The sequence below is a fragment of the Chamaea fasciata genome, unplaced genomic scaffold (genome assembly GCF_029207755.1).
Source record: "Chamaea fasciata isolate MVZ Bird 193981 ecotype frontalis unplaced genomic scaffold, bChaFas1.0.hap1 SCAF_17, whole genome shotgun sequence".
NCBI classification, from domain to species: domain Eukaryota; kingdom Metazoa; phylum Chordata; class Aves; order Passeriformes; family Sylviidae; genus Chamaea; species Chamaea fasciata.
Window position 1 is genome coordinate 8,486,772 of NW_027094102.1, and position 18,178 is coordinate 8,504,949.

The following is an 18,178-nucleotide window of genomic DNA, read 5'->3' on the forward strand; positions in this document are numbered from 1 at the left end:
TACCTGAAGGGAACCTACCAGAAAGATGCAGAGAGACTAGTTACAAGAGTGTGTAGTGATGGGGCAAGGGGGAATGGCTTCAAACTGACACAGAGTAGGTTTAGATTGGATATTAGGAAAAAATTCTTCCCTGTATGGGTGCTGAGGCCCTGGCATAGGTTGCCCAGAGGATCCGTGACTGTCCCCTCCCTGGAAGTGTTCAAGACCTGCTTGAATGGGGCAACCTGGTCTAGTGAAAAGTGTCCCTGCCCACAACAGGGGGAGTGGAACCATTATCTTTGAGGTCCCTTCCAACTCAAGCCATTCTATGAATCTGTGATTTACACAATGAGAGCTCTTGGCTCTGGCAAGCCTTGAGGAGCACCAGGAAAAAAGAGAAGGTATTACTGTGGGCTCCTTGCACAGCCTCTCTGTAGCTCATCCCATTTAATGTCCAGTGTGGTCTCGTACTGACATCCTGTGACTGCCAGCAGGAAACCAGGGTGGCTGCAGGTGCCCTTCTAAAGCAATTTTGCTGCTACAAGGACAAAAGACTTTATAAACAGTCTGAGCTTGGGCTCCTCAAGTGAAAAGTCCCCGTGACAAGTCACAGTACCCTGTTTAGGGTAGTGGAAGTTGGGGCACAGAGTTTATTTATTTACAGTAAAATTTTATTGCTTTCTGGCCCAACAGTGCCAGAGCAGCAGCTTGGCTTTCCATCCACTTTACCTACACAGTCATTTTCAGTCAGAGCTTGACTTACTGTCACACAATTATTGCCCATAAACCAAGTCACTCACTGGGCTACACCTACTTCATTGGAATGCATCATTTAGCCTGTACCAGTCCTAAACTTGAATGTAAGAGATGACTTCCTGACACATAATCTATAGTGAAGAATGCCTAACTCTTCTCAAGTCAAAATACCCTCAGACTTAAGATTACCCTACCTTTTATTCCCAAAGAAGACTTTCAGCAAGTGCAAAATATCAGCATGCTAAAATATGTACACTGAGCTGGGCAATTGTCCCAATGTGTTTGTTGAATGGCTCTCAAACTGGACACCACCCAAATTCCTGTTGAACATTTCCTATGCCTCATTTGGTCACTGTGATTTAGAAAAAAAAATTAAAAAAAAAAAAAAGAAGAAAATGTCAGGACATAATTTGTAGCAAAAAAGACAAAGCTAAATGACATAAATAGTGTAAGTCATCCTCACTATGTTGTAGTATCACAGTTCCAGTAAGGAGAAACTGCTTTGGAAGTCCACTGGATAAAGCTTTCAATATGTAACAATGAGTTTATGAATGTGTGTGCAGAGGCATCTGGAGCCAGGAGGAATTAATTCCAAAGAAAGACAGACATGAGTCAAAGAGTCTCTAAGTAGAAGGTAAAATGTTCTTTTTAATAACATGGATACCCATAACAGTAAATGAACAATCAACCATTCCTCAGTTTATTTAAAATGACAGTGTAATATTGCAATGATATAATGTTGGTGACCCTTTATCAGAGGAAGTAAAGATTTGTTTTGCTGATTATCTCATTGTTTTCTATACAAGATTTCTTATCACATTTTGTTCAGTTTATACACACACAGACCACTCCTTGCATATCTTCACATTAGTTAATCACATTTACCATCTTAAAGGTCTTGATATCTGCAAATTTATCACAGGAGAAATTAACAAGTAGATGTTTGGGACCCGCCTCAGAAGGGATAAGTTTAAACTTGGTACTGGATGTCTCACTGGCTTTCAGTGGTGGTATGCTGAAAAAAAAGGAAACGGGAAAATATAAGTTGAAAACAGGCTTATGCATCATGCTTCAGTCTCTTCACTAATCACCTTCCACCTGGAGTAAGAACTCTTACCACTTCAAAGTAAGATTGCCATGAAAAGACCACACATGGCTTGGCTATTTGATAAGTATTTAAAGACTCAAATCCATACATTAAAGGCTCTCACAAATTCATTATGGAGTAACCCAGATAAACCCACAAAGGGGGACATAATAATACGTGAGATAAGATTTCGTGCAGAACAGAGGGTGTAAGACACATCACTGAATCATTGCAAAAGAATAATCTGAGACCATGAAGTATGTTAATACCAACTCTTGAATTAGAATGGATTATAGCACCAAGAAAACCTCAGTGTTTACAGCGCAGGAAATTCCGAATGGAAGTTAAAATGTTTTACACCAGTGCGCTTTGTAATTCTTGGAAATTGTTAATGTTTTTCCCTTACCCTGACATATTGTCTTGTCTTGCCTGAGGATAAAATTGTACAGGATAGACAACGAGGTTAGTAAATTCCCTCAGGAGAGCTTATAAATGATGGGATGAACCATTCCTAATAGCTCAAGTGCAAATGGCAATGTTAAATTGCTGTGTTTGTTTGTGTTTGTTTGTGTGTTCAGCTAAAGAGCATGTTCCTATATCCCAGGTGTTTTCCAGAAATAACTGCATTTGTGAGGATATGTTGAAATTTTTGTGCAATTTCTTGTTTGTACAAATGAGGGACAGCCTGAAAAATTAGTTTTTCTGTTTCAATGATGAAATACTGAAGGAAAAGGGCAGAAAAAGATGCAAAATCACCAAAGCAGATAATAGGGAAATGGGATCTATAGCAAAAAAAAAGGTATTTTATTCCAGCCTTCTCAATCACTATCTCAACATCTAAATGGTTTCTTGACTCTGTTTATTACTCTTCTAAGAGAATTATTTTGTAGAGTTCTGAAAGCAGAGCTTGAAAATTAATTTTGTGCCTAATTTTGTAGCTCTCATTTTGGAAAAAGCTGCGTGTCATGATTTAGTCTATTCTGCAAAAACTATCCTCCTCAAACTGATCTGCTGTGTCTGGAAAAGCTGAGCATGGAGCAGACCTGGGTTAGTGCTTTTCAGAGGTCCCACCTTTGAGATCACAACCTGTGTCTAAGCAGTATTAATTTTTGTACCCCGAGCTGAGATACTGCTCTATCTGCTTTTTACATGTATTTCTACCTGTTGGATATAAATACAATTTGTTTACAATGCTGTGCACCCAGACTGGCATCTGCAGTCCATTTAATAAAGTGAAAAAATATCCTGGTTGATATATGTTGTAATTTGGGTAAGTATGGACAGAAATAGTCATATATCCTATTGTTGGCCTTTGATCAGAACAAGAAGGTGCCACCCATCTGGCCTATAGTAGGATAGTCAGCCTCAGCAACATTTACACCTTGGGTAAGCATGAATTTTTTTTTGCCTGGAAGTGTGTTGTCCTGCTAGATAGGCAGGAAAACAAGTTCTGTCCAATTATGACAGCAATTATTTGACCTCCCAAACCATGGAGCCAAAGCCCAGCCTAGATGAAGAGCTGGTTCATCACTGTGTGCTTTGTTATGAGACATTACAGTGAGTGGCCTCCCAGGTTACAGCAGGAAGAAAATGATGTCTCAACCCCCAGTTCAGTTCCAGCTCATCCATGCCGACATTCTTGCTCATGTATCTTTGACAGCAGAAGGGAGACATTTCTTGTACTCACCGTAACTCCAGGATTCCTTGGAGCAGGTCACTGCCCTCCACCTGCAGCACACAGTCCTTCACCTCCGTATTGATAGGATTGGTAAATGCCACTTCCACAACCACCTCTTTATTCACCTTTGCTTCACCAAGTACCTGTGGAAAGAAAATGCTTGTGAGGCCAGGTTCCCAGTGTTCTTTTCTATCTGAGCCTTTTCAGCCATCCGAAGAGGAGATATTATGAGAGGCTGTGATGAACCATGGCAGAATGTGAGCAGAACATTTCTTTCAGGGAAGAAAGTGCTCACAAAGAATTCACTTTCCCTTTTCTCTGCCACTGCAGTTACAGCAAAGGGAATTTACCTGAATGTCAATGGCAGGATTGTCCAGGGTGATGTTTCTTTTCACGAGCACTTGAATCCCATCTTCTACATGACATAAAGCTGTGACCTGGATTGTTTTGTCTGTAGTTAACTGCTGCTGGTATTCAGGATACTTTATCTTAATGGGAAATTGTTTTTCTGGAAGGAAAAAAAATGAAATTGGTACACACTTTTATAAGCCCACAGAGCTTCATATCTAACATTTGTATTTTCCTTTTAACCTTCCCAGTTTGTTAGAGCTTTTACCCCCAAGCTGACCAGCCTCCAATGCCCATTTACTGATAAAACCATTATGATTAAAAGGTATTTGAAAAATTACCTTCCTTTGGGGCCAGAGTGACAGATAGGGAGTCCTTCCAGATCTGATCAACTCGTCTGCTAGTATACAAAGTACTCCATGCAGTCATATTTACATTTACAGTCTTAGCATCAGATTGTAAATTTTCAAGAACCAGAAGTAGGTTGAGATCTTTCCCAACTTCTAAAGAGCCAGCCACCTTGAATTTTCCGGAGATGTCAGGCTTCTGTTCAATTTCCTCTACTTTTGGTGCTGTAGGATCAAATTTATCCTCAAGTCCTAGCTTCTTACGGGCTTTTTTGAAAATATCTCTTTCTTTTGCAGAGCCTGTCAGGGAGAACCATGAAAATTATCCTTAACAGTTAACATGCATTTCTTCTTTTACATGGCTGCTAGAGACAAACTAGCCAGCACACAGTGTCTGTGCTTAGAGATAAACAGGCCCTCTGTTTTCCACAGCCATACTTCATTTTCTGGATCTGCTGTCAGTAACGTCCCTGTTCTCCTAATAACATTTTTTTAAACATAAGATCTTAAGTCTAAAGTTTCTCTCTTCCCATTTCTATCCCTTTTTGTGACTGTAACATGTAGAAATGTGAATTTTTTATTTGCTAGCACAGAGAAAGCCCCAAATGTTGGGGAAGGCTGATGGCACTGTGTGGTAGGTTGAGTCTGGCTGGCAGCCAAGCATCCACCCAGCACCTCACTCCCCTTTTCCTTAGTAGGGGAGAAGGCTCATGGTTTGAGGTAATGACAGTTTAACAGAAGCTACTCATGAGCAAAGGAAAAAGAGAAACATAATATGGGGACGATCAGACCCAAAGCACTGAGAAGGTGCTGTGCTCTTGTACCCTTTGAAAGAGTTCCTTTTCCTGGGCCTAAATGCTGATTCAGCTCAGGTTTCTGCAACAGGCCTTTTATCCTGCAGACAAATAAATGGACTGTAGCCTAATTCTCACTGAGTAGAGGCAGACAGTGCATGTCAGCAATAGGCACATGGAACAGTGAATGCTTTATTTGGAGATACTTGGACTTGACTTATTTAGGTCCCACAAAGCAACTCCATATCAGAAAGGGCAAGACAGTTGGGTTTTTTTACTCAGTACCTTTTCTCCCCTTTTCTGTAGGAATTGAATAAATCAAGTATAAATTCCACTCCTACTTTATAAATGCACTGAGACTCCTAACTGAAAATTTATATACTTTTGGGAAGGAAGCAGCTATGTGATCAGAAGGACCAGTAGTTTTACTTACCTTCCTCATATTTATAATCACTGGTGACATCTACGCGATCATCTCTACCAACTGCCTTTGTACTGATGGAGGCACCAATTTCTGTAGACTTAGAGAATATCAAAGTTTTCTTTCCAGTTGCAGAGTCATAATTCCAGTACATGGAGTCTGCATTCACTTCTGCAAACACAAATGTGACATCGTAGTCCAGATCGACTTCTCCTTCTTTGATGGCGTACCGTGAGGCAGGACCACACTGATAAATTCCTACAGCATCAAGGAGAAGGAATTTAGGCATAATCTTTGACAGTAAGCAGATTATTAGACATATATTTATCACCGACTCCTGAATTGCCCAGTGCTGCTGTCTCATTCAAGCCCTTTCACCCACATAAACCCTCATACAAGGCCAGTCATCAATGTATCTTGTGTTTATTCTGAAAGTAGACATGATTTATTTTATATTATCCCTTAATTTTCAATAGCATTTGATACCTACATTGGAAATATAGGAATTGCTGTAAAAACTGCTCCTGGAATTCTATTTTTTTATTGGCATCCACAGATGATCTGAAGCTTTTCTAATGCAACCAATGAATTATTTTCTTCTGCAACTATTTCTGTGCAGGTTGACAAATTGCTTTTACAAGGATTTTACTTTTTTCCCTTCTCTCTAAAAGTGACTGACTTTATAAATTTTCAACATTATTCCTGAAATAAAATTTGTGTACCTCCACTTTGTTCCTGGGGAGTTGCATCCAGAACTTGCCATCCACTGTATGAGGGGCCCAAGTCGTTGCGTGAAAACCAGCTTTCATTCCAGACATGGAAATTCCTGTGTGCAAGAATGAACAAAATAAGCTACCAGTATGCATTTATGGATTCCTGTCCACCTCCTTTTATCAGCCATCTTAGTTACATGGATTAAATGCCTTTATTTGCACAGTTCTTATCTGAGACTCACACTTCCACCCTGACTCTCACTGCATTTACAAGAAAGGTGCTGAAAATTGCATTGTGGAATAAATATAAATGGCAGAAAACTAATTTGTGAAGTTATACAAAATGCCTTGAGCCTATTCTCCAAAAGCTTTGAGCCCATGCACTTCCTTAGTTTTAGCTTTAGGTACAATGCTACAGTCATACATGTCACATGTAGATAGAATGGGTCCAGAGCAAGAAGGGGAGTAAACAAGACAAAAACTGAGGGACTACTTCTGCTCTTTACTGAATGCAAGCTTGATTGGACTGCATTTGATGCTTAATAGAGGCAGTAGTTAAATTACTTTCACTGCAAATGATGCCACTGCACAAAAGCTGGTTCTGTTGAAGTTTTACAGTTTAATGTGAACTGGCTTTGAAGAATAGTTTCAAACTAGATTAAGTCACCACTGCTTGATATATCCAGTGCAATATTGCAAATTTCAGTCATCTGTGGCATCATAACTGTAATTTTTCCTGCCCTGGCACAATTCTTTGTTTAATTGAGAAAGAGTGAAAACACCAAATCTTGTAGTAATATTTTGTAGTGTTTTTTATTAATCCCCTCTCTCTGTGTAGTAGTTTTAAAGGCAATTTTTAAGAAGATAAAGCATCTGTCATTAGAATCTATGCTCTGCACCTGGAGACACTATAGGCATTGATAAGCTCTACTATTAAATATTGAGCCTTACCACACGCTGTCAGCTCCCTTCTCCAAATGATTTCCTTCTGCATCATAATACTCATCCACACGCAGATTTCCATCTGCATCATGGGCAGAACTGAAGTTTGTAATTGTACGAGTGGGAATCCCCAGACATCTAAGCACTAAAGAGCAAAGAGAAAACCACAGTCAGAAAGCAGTATTTCTACAGGTTTAATATAGCAGAGTAATGTCTTCAAAGGTTTCCATATAGGAAATATTATTAGTGCTTCTTTTAATAGAATCTGTTCAATGTCAGTCATGTGCATGACATGAAACATACCTGTAGTCAATACTGCTGCAAAAACCCAACATTGTCCATATTTAACAGGTTTGTATCCTGATTTCTTCCAGCTTTGCAGGATTTCACCACTTCCTGTCCAGCTGCTGGGATTTTTACCACCCTCGTATTTTCCACTCCAGTTTCCTAGCACCACCCCTTGGTCATCATTGGCGTTGACCTGAGAAGATATTCACTAAATTTATGATGAGGTAAATTAAGAGTTTACAACCTGTCTGAAAGGGGCCTGGGAGTTACAGCAAGTGTCATATTGAATTTGAACCATCAGTGCTCTCTCATCAAAAAGGGAAAGCTCACAGTAGGCTGCATTGGAGAAAGTGTGACCAGGAGGTTGAGGGAGGTTGTTACCCCCTTTAATTATCCCTAGCAAGGCTGTGCCAGGAGTCCTGTCTCTAGTTTTGGGTCTCTCAGTTCAAGGGGATGTTGAGACACTGAAGAGAACCCAGGAGGGAGGGCTGCAAGATGGTCAGAGATCCTGCAGCACACAGTTCCTACAGGAAGAAGTTGAGAGCACTGGTCTAGTTCTGTCTGGTTAAGGAGGGTAGGAGGAATGTAAAACCAGCTTACAACCGTTTGAATGTGTGTTCTAACTAACCTTTCTCTTTTACATACCAAGAGGCAACAGCAGAAAGGGAAATCATATTTGACATAAGAGACAAATTCCTCATTAGGAGGGTAGGGCAGCTCTGGACTGGTCACCCACAGAGGCCACAAAACCTCCTTCCTTGGAGAGTTTCAAAGAAGCCTGGCGAATCCATGGCTGAGCTGATCTAGTACCCAATAGTTCCACTTCAAATGGATGGCTGGACTAAAGACCTCCAAGGAACTGGTCCCTCAATCACCCCTATCTTATATTTTCAGTTTGACTACTGGATATTAAAGTGATAAGTTTCACAACTATCCTAGAGGAGATAAATCTGTCAGGCTCAGATCAGATAACCACGTAAGCCCATACTTCACCACCCATATTGTCTGGTGCAAACAGACAGTGGCCTAAAATTCTCTATGAAATGTGTTCATATTGGCTTTCACTGACTACTTTTAAAGGACACAAAGTAGTTTGCCCTTTTTTGACATGCTGCTTACCATGGCACTGAGAACACGGCCCAGGTACTTGGGGTCGTGTCGGTGAGACACATCAGTGACAGGATCCTGCCGGTAGTATAAGCTTCGATCCATTATTGACAGGCAAATATTGAGGATATCTCCTTGAAACTGCAGTACAGAAATAAATTAGTGTTTTGAAAACACAAATTACTACAAATCAGGATGCAGAGGGCCATATTAGCTTTTAATGGGGTTTTTAAATCACTAATTGAAGTGCTGCAGAGCTCAGCCAGACATTACCAAATAAAAATGTGCCACAACTAACTCTGAAGATCAGAACTCACAGAGCTTTTCAAAACTTGGAATCAGTGAACTTGATGCCTCTCAGCATTGCTACAGTACTTCAATAAGGTAAGGCTACACAGTCTTAGTAAAGATATTAATGTTTCTGCTGGCTGCTCTTCCAAGGCAGAGTAGGGACTAGTAAATTACAAATCCTCATATTGATTAGTGAAACAGGGCTTGGCACAAGTGCTGATTGCAACACCAGAGTCCTGCTCTTCAGAGATGTGTGCAATGAACTGGAAAAAGCAAATGACCCAGTTCATGCAAAAACGATCTGTGGTGTTTCAGTGCTACATTTACCTGGCCAAAGTTCCATCCAAAGCCACTGATATGATTTTTATTGCCTGCAAAAATGATGCCAAAATCTTCTAGCACATATTCCTCACACTCAGCCTTGTTAGGCATGAACACATCATCACCTGAAAAACCAAAACAGAGAGATGTACAAATACGGCAGGCAAAATAAAACAGAACCTCAAGAGTCTTGCTCTCCATCTATAAGGGTGCTTTGCAGATATCCACCCTTTGCTGTTCTTGCTGCTATAAACAGATTGTGAAACTCGGGATCTTCTACAATTAGAGAAAGGGGTGGGAGGTGTCTGAGTGAAGATGGAGGTATGACATTGCCAAATCTGTGACAAAATGGTAAACATGACTCTTCTTCTGGTTCTACAGAGGTCAGAGACACTTTCTAAACTTGTGCAGATGTAGGGAAGCTCTGTCAAAAGCAGAACCTTGTCTTGTAGAGCAATGAGCTCTCCAGTACGTGCAGAGCTGATTCTATGTACCAGAAGGTCCTAAGAAACTGTTAGACACCTTTTTTTTGGTCACTGATACACAATGTTGTTGATTTTCAGCTGCTATTTTAAGTATAGATCAAACAGAGAAGCTGCAAATATTAATGAAGCTAAAAGCAACTTAGGTCTTTAGAGGAAATTTGACATATTCATACCTGAAGACCAAGGGTTAAAAAGCAAAACAAAAGTGCCAAGACTTGCTGGAGAGGAGCTGCCACTTTGAACACTCAGCCTGTAACGTCCAATGACAGCATTATGTGGGCTGGAAATGGAGATGCTGACAGAGTTGGAGCTGGTGGACTGTTGAACTGCACTCCAGCCCTCCTTGCTCACTGTGCTGGAGATATCAAATGTGGCCAGGGTCTTGGTCACCTTTGAGGGTTTTGGTCCTTTCAAGAAAAACAAACAACATTTTTTTCCTGGCCTTGCTGAAATAGATTTAGTCATCAACAAACTCAGGAGGGATGTAACCCTCCCAACCCTCCCCTCAGGTGAATTTGTGCCATATATTGGCAACTGAAGGAAGCTGTGGCTGCTGGCTGAGGTAGGAGCAATACAACAAACACCTCACACAGTTCCATGGCTATGTGAATGAGCATGTTGGCTCTGAGGCATTCTCTTGCTGCTCTGTAGTGCATATTGGGCCAGCAGAATGTCCAGAGGCAGCATTTTTCTCTCTGTGAAAAAAAGCTGGGGGCCATACCTGTTTCTACAATGAATATTAAGTTTTGCTCAGGCCGTTCTGTTCCATTGAAGGTGATAGTGAAGGCCTGTCCTCTCCTCACAATCAGCTCTTCACTAGAAAATTTACTTGTGTGGTGTTCTCTTGCATTTTCTTTCAGATGCCAGTTGGTACTTGGCTGCGTTGCAGCTATGAAAAAATGAGAAGAGCAAAAAAAAAAAGCTTGAGGGTACATCCAAAGAGGAAGGAGCACAAACACAGAATTGCTTATTACTTTCTACAGGTAACTGGTACCCACGTGAGGCTTCCACCAAAATTAGAAATAATTCATATGTCAGCATTTTTTTAAAGAGACTCCATCTGGCAAAGGCTGTTAGAGGTTATCTGCATAATTAAATATAGAAGCAGTAGTATATCCTGTAGTACAGAAAAATCAGAAAGGCATCTAAGAGGAGAGAAACCTGAGAGAATTGAATATTTGTCAGTTACTTGGATAAAAATCTGGCTGAACTCAATTAATTCTGCCATTCTAAGATGGTGTCACTCTAACAGAGGCAACAGCCTTGCTGCCTATGAATGAGAAATAAAGAAACCCGACTGAGCTGAGAAACACTTGTGTATTTTAAGCCACGATGTGGTTCTAGCCCCATTATGTGTCACACAGCTGCCACTGTTGGAAGCCTCTAACAGGAACATGTTGATGGGCACTGGGCTGTTGTTTGGCAATGGGAGAGATGGCAGAATTTGAGAGAGAACACTCCTAAAATATTCTGTAGAATGCTCTTGCATGAGAACTATGGCTTCAGTCAGGGGCCAGAGAATAAACATCCAAGATTGGCTTGGATCTGACATCATCAGAGCCGGTGGAGTGATTTCTAGTAGGAGATGGCTTGATGGTTTAAATGAAGTGCAGAAATACAGAAGAAAAAGGTTTTTCCTCCCCTGCAAAGAGGGAGAATAGGAAAGAGTAAGAGGGTGGTGCTTAGGAATGGAAAATTTTTACCCTGTGCCATGATTGAGTAAAAAAATCATCATCCTGTGTTCAATCAGATTTCTTAATGTAGAGATTTTTTTACAGCATGATCTTAAATTTATCAAGTTCAGACAGGCCTTGAAATAACTATGTTGGTAGTTTTAGCAATGCAGTCACAGTCTAAATGTAGAGGAACGTGGTTTTTTACAGTATTGAGGTGAGAAGCACTGATGATTTTTTCAGGAACGTACCTACTATTAAAAAAATCCTCAGAAATTTAGCAGTGAAGCACATCTACTGCAGAATGAGCTGAGGGCTCAGGGAGTTTTGCCTTTAGAAAGGCAGGAGTTGGAGAAGCAATTATGAGACCCTTTATAATCGCTATTAAAATGATCTTTTTGCATATCTATAAATATTCGCATGAGAGCAAAAAACCCACCATAGCAACAAAGAAACTGCCAAAAAACCCCCCAACCTCCCCAATTTTTGTATCCTCTCTGCCTCAGCTTTGGGTTTCAGCCTCTTCTGCTCATTGTAGCCTTCCTCAGCCTTTGCAATGATACGTTCCCAAAGTTCTGCTTTGCTTCTTTCTCTTGTGTCAGATCTGTCAGTCTGTCATTTGCATTTTTCTGACAACTCCAAATTGCTGCAGACTTTCCCTTCCTATTTGCACAATACTTTTTTATATCAGTTAATATACCTGTACTGCCACATCTCGTTCTGATGAGCTTGCTTTTCCCATGCACACAATAAGTGAAAAAATGCAATTCCTGTGAAAATCCTTCTCCTGACTTTCAATAGAAGAATTTTCTCTTTTTTTTTTTTCTTGGATCAAAACTCCTTAGGGAAGTAGTGACCTCTCAGTGTCCATTACAGAGCTGAACATGAAGTATGGATGTAAGAAAGTAACAAAGAGCATCACAGGATGGGCTTTCCCCTTGCTCACCTTGGCCCATATCTGATCACTGTGTCCTCTGTATGCAGCTTCTGAAGCTTCCTCTGAACGGCCTCCTGTACTTCTGTCTCAAGGAATGACTGGTGCCTCTCACTTCTTTAAAACCTGTTTGCAATATTTCCTCTGGGGGTGGAACTTGAGTAGCTGTCTTTGCCCCCAGCCTTGGTCTGACCAGTGGGGCTTGAGGATTCACTTTTCATTCATTTTTTTCCCCTTTCTCAGTCCTCATCTTGTTTCCTTGCAACTAAACATGAGCTTGGAAAGTATTTATTCCTAACAGTCTGGCCACTTGTTAAGAGTTTCTTAATGTATTTAAAGTTATAAGAACTTCAGCATTTAGCTGCTTCTCTTTCTGTTGTAGTGCTAAAGTTCTAGGAATAGCACAACTCCTTGCAAAACACTATTTTTAATCTTAAATACTTCATGAACAATATTTACAGGAACTTTTTTCTTTAAATTAATTCTCTAAATCTGTTGTTTGGGAGCTGCTTTTTTTTCCACTCCCTGCATTGTAGTAATTGCAAAACAATGACCAAGCTACTGTCTCTGCTCCAGGTCCAGTCAGGGCCAAATTTAAAGAACCAATTTTTCATTTATCACATAATTGCTGTTTTACCCTGTTCAATAGACAAGCACTCCATATCATATTTGCATGACACACTACAGGGGCAACAGGTGTATTTGTGATGAAATATCTATCATTGTTTTCAGCTGGTGCTCTACTATTTTTTCATAAGACATCTCTGACGATGCTACTGGTCAATTTATGCCCAAAAATCTTCCACTTAACTTCAAGGAGAGTAAATTTTGCTTATGCTTTGCAGGTGACTTCACTTTATGTAAAGAAAGAGATAGACTAATTCTGATAAATTTATGAAACTACCTATAAAATTTGACAAAATCAATGCACATCTTAGAGATGCCTCTCAGTGATACCCATCATGCTGGACTGGGCACAGCTGTACACATTCCCAAATTCATCATTTTAGCTATCTGGGCTCAGTATGCAGTAGCCAAATTGTTCTGTTTTCTGTTTTGGATCATGTTTGGGAAATCTAGAACTGGAACTTGCTCAACCCATTTCATATACAGACACACTTTACTCGTGTTTCTTATAAATGATGTTGTTAGAAGAAACAGTTTTTAATTTGCTATAATTTGGACTGCTACTTTGACTCTCTGTTCATTAACTATATTAATCTTAACAGAGACTGTAGTTTTATATCTTGCAAAGCCCAACTGTGATATTAAAGTGATAAGACTAATTCTTAAATTTAAAATGTCTTAGAATTTGATTGGAGTTTTTCAATGTTACACATACTCTCCTATCCATAATTTTAAATACTGTTAAGTATCACACAAACAATTTTCAGAATTAATTTAAGCTTTCAGCCTATCCTTGGATACACAGCAAACTGTTTTTCTTTGATAGGAAGGTTAGCTACTGTTGAAAGAGAAAGAGCAACAGTCCATTTATGCTGGCAGACAGCATGTCAGGAAGAACAAGTTGTGGCTGTTGTGTCAGCTTCTGGTGTTTATTCCCAGCTCTGCCTAAGTTGCCTTGCAGGCCTCTAGTGTGCTTTGTTTGTAAAACAGATGAATGATACATAATACTGGACCTTTGGATTAAAGATTATGGGCAAAGGTTGAGAATGAGGGTTAAATTAATGAGAAGTGTTAACACTAGTCAGAACATGCAGCCAGTCAAGCATAATGCATCTGACCCAGGCAGCTTCCTTGCCAAGCAGTGTTTGCAGAGCTGGAATGGTGGCTGGAAATGTAGGGACTGCACAGGCAGGTGCTTGAAACGCTGTGGATAGCAAGAGAAGACTCTTTTGGACCTCAGAGAATTGAAGCTATGAACCACCTTAGTATATTGTTTCATGTGCCCAGAAGAAGGTATATCAGAGTCATCTTTTGCAGACTGCTCCAGTCACCTAATTCATAACATCCTTTTCCAGTAACACCCAGATTTTTTTCCCGCACCTCAATAACTGCTGAAGAAATGAATATATAGGACACAGAGTTTCAGCACTGAACAGCGAAGGACATACTTGTTAACAGACAAATTCCCCTCAGTAAACTCCTTTGTCTCCTTCTTTCCAATGTTTTCTTTCACACTGACTCTATGTGAATCCTCAGTGATACTTGAATTTTATGAAATGTCACCTGTTATTAATTGTGCTTTTGTTCAGGATGGGAAATTAGTACCTGTAATAGTCTATCTGCTCCTATATTCTCTCTGAGCACACTCTTCTTTAACATATCCCTAAAGCATCATGCTGCAACCACATGGCCATGACTCACTGGGACCGCCTCAGTGGACTTGATGATCTTAAAGGTCTTTCTCAACCTAAATGATCCTGATTCTGTGATTCAGTATCCTGAGAAGTCTGTGCTACTCCATCTCTTATCACATCCCGGTTTTGAGTAATTAAGCAAGAAATTCCATCAGCAACTCCGACTCCTGCTATCCTAGATGCAGGAATTCAAGTGATTTTCTACAGCAATGCTTTCTTTGTGACCCACACTAGGGAGAGACCTGGGTCCCTGGGACACTGGTGTGGACTGACTCACATCAGCACTTTTCAGGACTAGAACCACCTGACAGAGAATGGTCAGGTCCATACGGTAAAATATTTGGCCAAGATCTATTCTGAGGCTTACAGATTGTCCAAGACATAGTTCTCATTTTCTGTCTCCCTCTTCCACTCACATGCAGGGGTATTTGGAACAGAAGCTTGCAGTCTGCTGAAGCCTTCCTGAAATTCTTGACTGTTCCTGAAGTTTGCCAACAGCTGCCTTTGAAGACAGAAGAACTTGGCACAATCACTTTCCACATTGTCTATGTAAGAAGGGTATTCTGTTAGCTGGGCTCAGATCTCCTCTTGAGATCTCAGCTCATTCCAGATGAGATGGCGTGTTCAGAAGAGAGGCTGACACTGACATAAGAGTGACATGCACTGATATGTGACCTTCAAATACTGCCATGGGACCAGGACACAGGAATAAGCCAAACTGGCAGTGCACAGGCTCTGCTGGGCTCTCCTGACAGCTCCCACATAGTCACACAGCACCCATGATGTACAGCCTATGATATTTAAATGTATTTCCCTACCTCTCCCACTTCCGCACGTACGTCTTCCATTGGAATGGAATAAAGACTTTATTTGGAAGTTCTGACTTCCAGCTACTGCTGCACACTCATCATCCAAGAACAGCCCTGTGCAGGCCCCTATCAGTGCCCTGCTCTGCTCCTCTCTGTGAGAATCCAGCGTGTTGTCCCACTCTGCGGGCAGACGCTCCCAATGCTAATGCACAAACAAGATGCTTGCAGGTGTAACTCACACCTTAATTGTAATGACACTGAAGCTTAAAACTGACAGAAAGAAGACAAGATAATTATTTTCAGTGTGAGACTACGAAACAAGTTGTCAAATCCTTAGTAGCAATAGTCGTGCTGCAGACTATCAAAGCCCTTTAAAAATCAGGCAAACTTACAGGAACCTTTGAGGTGTTTTTCCCTTTTCTTTATGCAACACCTTCTGGATTCTGTTAAAGCAAATCCATTAGAGAGTGGCCCACAAATGCATAAAGGTTTTCCGAGGAAAAAAGGTGTGTCTGTCTGCAGGATGTGTGTCAGGGGATGGGAGGGGTAGGGAGAGAGGAAGAGAAGGAGTGGAAACAGCTCGGTGCACACATACCTACACACAGACTTACAGTTTTTTTACATTAAAAATCGTGTATGGTATCATGAGGAGCATCTTCATGCAGTTCTGACATCTCCAGCTGAGCCTGGGCTTGGGTATTTCTTGGATCCTGGCTATTTCACAAGCAAGTGCTGATCATGATCAGCAAATACCTGTTTGTTTATTAAATGCTGCATTAAATGCTTCTTGAGTTTCACGCAATAGGAAAATTGTCGTTGAGAAGGATAGACTGCTGTCTGAAATTTCAAGAGGAAGTTTTGAGAGAGAGCCCTGCTAAAATGTTCTAAGTTATTGGCAAATTGTTGCTTAAAAGGAAGTGTTACAATGCAGAAACAATTGGTTTGTGGTTTTTTTCCCCATTGCTGTACCTGAAGGTTTTAACTGTCCACCTTCTTTTGTTAAAAAGAAGGATTTTTCTACTCAGCCTAATATTTCAGCCTCACCTATTAAATTGTGTTTTGCCATTTATTTAAGCTCTGCACGGAGGAGGAGATTTATGAAGGAATCCACAGCCCTATGCTGATTGCATGGACCCAATTCCCTCCTTGCCTCAGTTCTGCTCTTAAACAAATAAACATACAGATGGTATCAAACTTAGCAGCTGCCCTGAGATAGTAATTAATTAAACACCATCAGGCCAGGCAAACAGTAGATGCTGTGAGGGATGCTGGCAAAAGGTCAAAACAATAACAGGAATTATTTCAAATAATAGATATATGGACAAACACTTGTGTTCCAAGATTTTGTGCAATCACTTCTCCTCAAACTGTGAGAATGGGGTAACTGTGCCTCTCTTGAACTGCATGAGGGGAAAACAATGCGCACAATTTCTGCACTTGAGCCATCCACATCTGTGGATGGTTGTTTTTTATTAATTTCCTGAGCTTTTCAAGACTAAGTCACATAAAGCCGGCACAGCATGTGCTCTGCCTAGAACTGGTAAAGTAGCATCATCTTAAATTCAGGACTCGTTTTATGTATTTATGAAGGGGACCTAGAAAAGGTTGGGAACAAACTTTTAGCAGGTCCTGTTACAAGAGGACATGAGGTAATGGTTTTAAACTGAAGGACTCAATTTAGATTAGATACAAGAAAGAAGTTTTTAACACAGAGAGTGGCGAGGCACTGGCACAGGTTGCCCAGGGAGGTGGTAGATACCCCACTCCTGGAAAAATGCAAGGTCAGGGTGGATGGGGCCCTGAGCAAGCTGATTTAGTTGCAAATGTCTCTGCTCATGGCAGGGGAGCTGGAGCAGATGGCCTTTAAATATCCCTTCCAACTCACACTATTCTGTGATTCCATGCATTTTTATACAGGTGCCAGCAAGTCAGGTCTAAGTGAGTACATGGCCAGTCTTACTAAAAGGTATTGATTTAATTTCCTTCCTCCTAAGACTTCACTGCTGGGCTTCTGCTTGCTTTCTTTGCATTTTAAAGTGCCTTTTCCTTTTACACTAATATAAAAAAATAGTTCAAATGGCATTACTGGCCCTGGATCTGCAGGAAGAAATTTGGTCTGTAGTGTATCCTTTGCATAAGTATTTCCATTAACACAAGATTCGTTCATACGCAACCTACTCTTTGATTTGTTACATTTCATGCTAAAATAAAGTTTGCAGTTTGACATAACTTCTTCTGCTCTATTTGCAATTTTATAACATTTTTAATATTTAACTTCAGTATAGCAATGGATGGATTATCTTATTTTGCTTGTTTGTGCCTTTTGTAATATTCAGGAAAGAAAAACACTGAAACAATATATGCATAATTCTCAAAATGTTTTGTACTTCAACAGTTCAGAGCCCTTTCAAAACAACCTCACAGAGAAAGCTAGCACACGGTACATTATTCACTTTCCCATTCCATATGAACAAAGAGACTTTTTTTTTGTTTTTTAACTTACCAGCCATGTTCCTTTGCTCTTCTGTGCCGTGGACTTTGTATTGCTGTGAGCAACTGTAGACCTATATGATAAGACTTCAAGCTCTGGCTGTGTTGCAGCATTTATAGGGAAAACTTTAGACCTCTCCTTATGTTCAAACCAATTATAATTCACATTGGGTGAGTGAGGCAGGTAAGTCATACCAGTGGTCATGTAAACTTCCTAGTAACCCTATATTAGCTCATGGGTTTTAAGACATTGGACTTGTGCAATTCAGGCCATTTATCCAGAAGGTTGATGAGATGCTTAGAAAAGCAGAGCATTTAATTGCATGCCTGGAATCCAGAATTTCACATGTAATGATGCATCATTCGGCAAGGGATGTTTTTTGAGTCAGTATAA

General features: G+C 40.4%; 1 protein-coding gene across 2 annotated transcripts; it reads right to left on the minus strand.

Moving 5' to 3' along the window:
- Positions 1-1,363: 1,363 nt before the first annotated feature.
- On the minus strand, positions 1,364-12,243 carry LOC136298159 (protein-glutamine gamma-glutamyltransferase E-like). 2 transcript variants are annotated; one of them, XM_066198688.1, is made up of 13 exons: positions 12,177-12,243; positions 10,279-10,446; positions 9,731-9,964; positions 9,079-9,197; positions 8,473-8,601; positions 7,369-7,546; positions 7,075-7,210; positions 6,133-6,236; positions 5,423-5,668; positions 4,190-4,495; positions 3,851-4,008; positions 3,510-3,643; positions 1,364-1,750 (listed from the first exon to the last, which is right to left on the minus strand). In XM_066198688.1, exons 1-13 carry the CDS (start codon positions 12,184-12,186, stop codon positions 1,603-1,605), a joined length of 2,070 nt encoding a protein of 689 aa, XP_066054785.1. In that variant the 5' UTR covers positions 12,187-12,243; the 3' UTR covers positions 1,364-1,602. The 2 variants fall into 2 exon arrangements, with proteins under 2 accessions (XP_066054785.1, XP_066054784.1); XM_066198687.1 differs by lacking the exon at positions 12,177-12,243 and having other exon boundaries at positions 10,279-10,518.
- Positions 12,244-18,178: the final 5,935 nt, after the last annotated feature.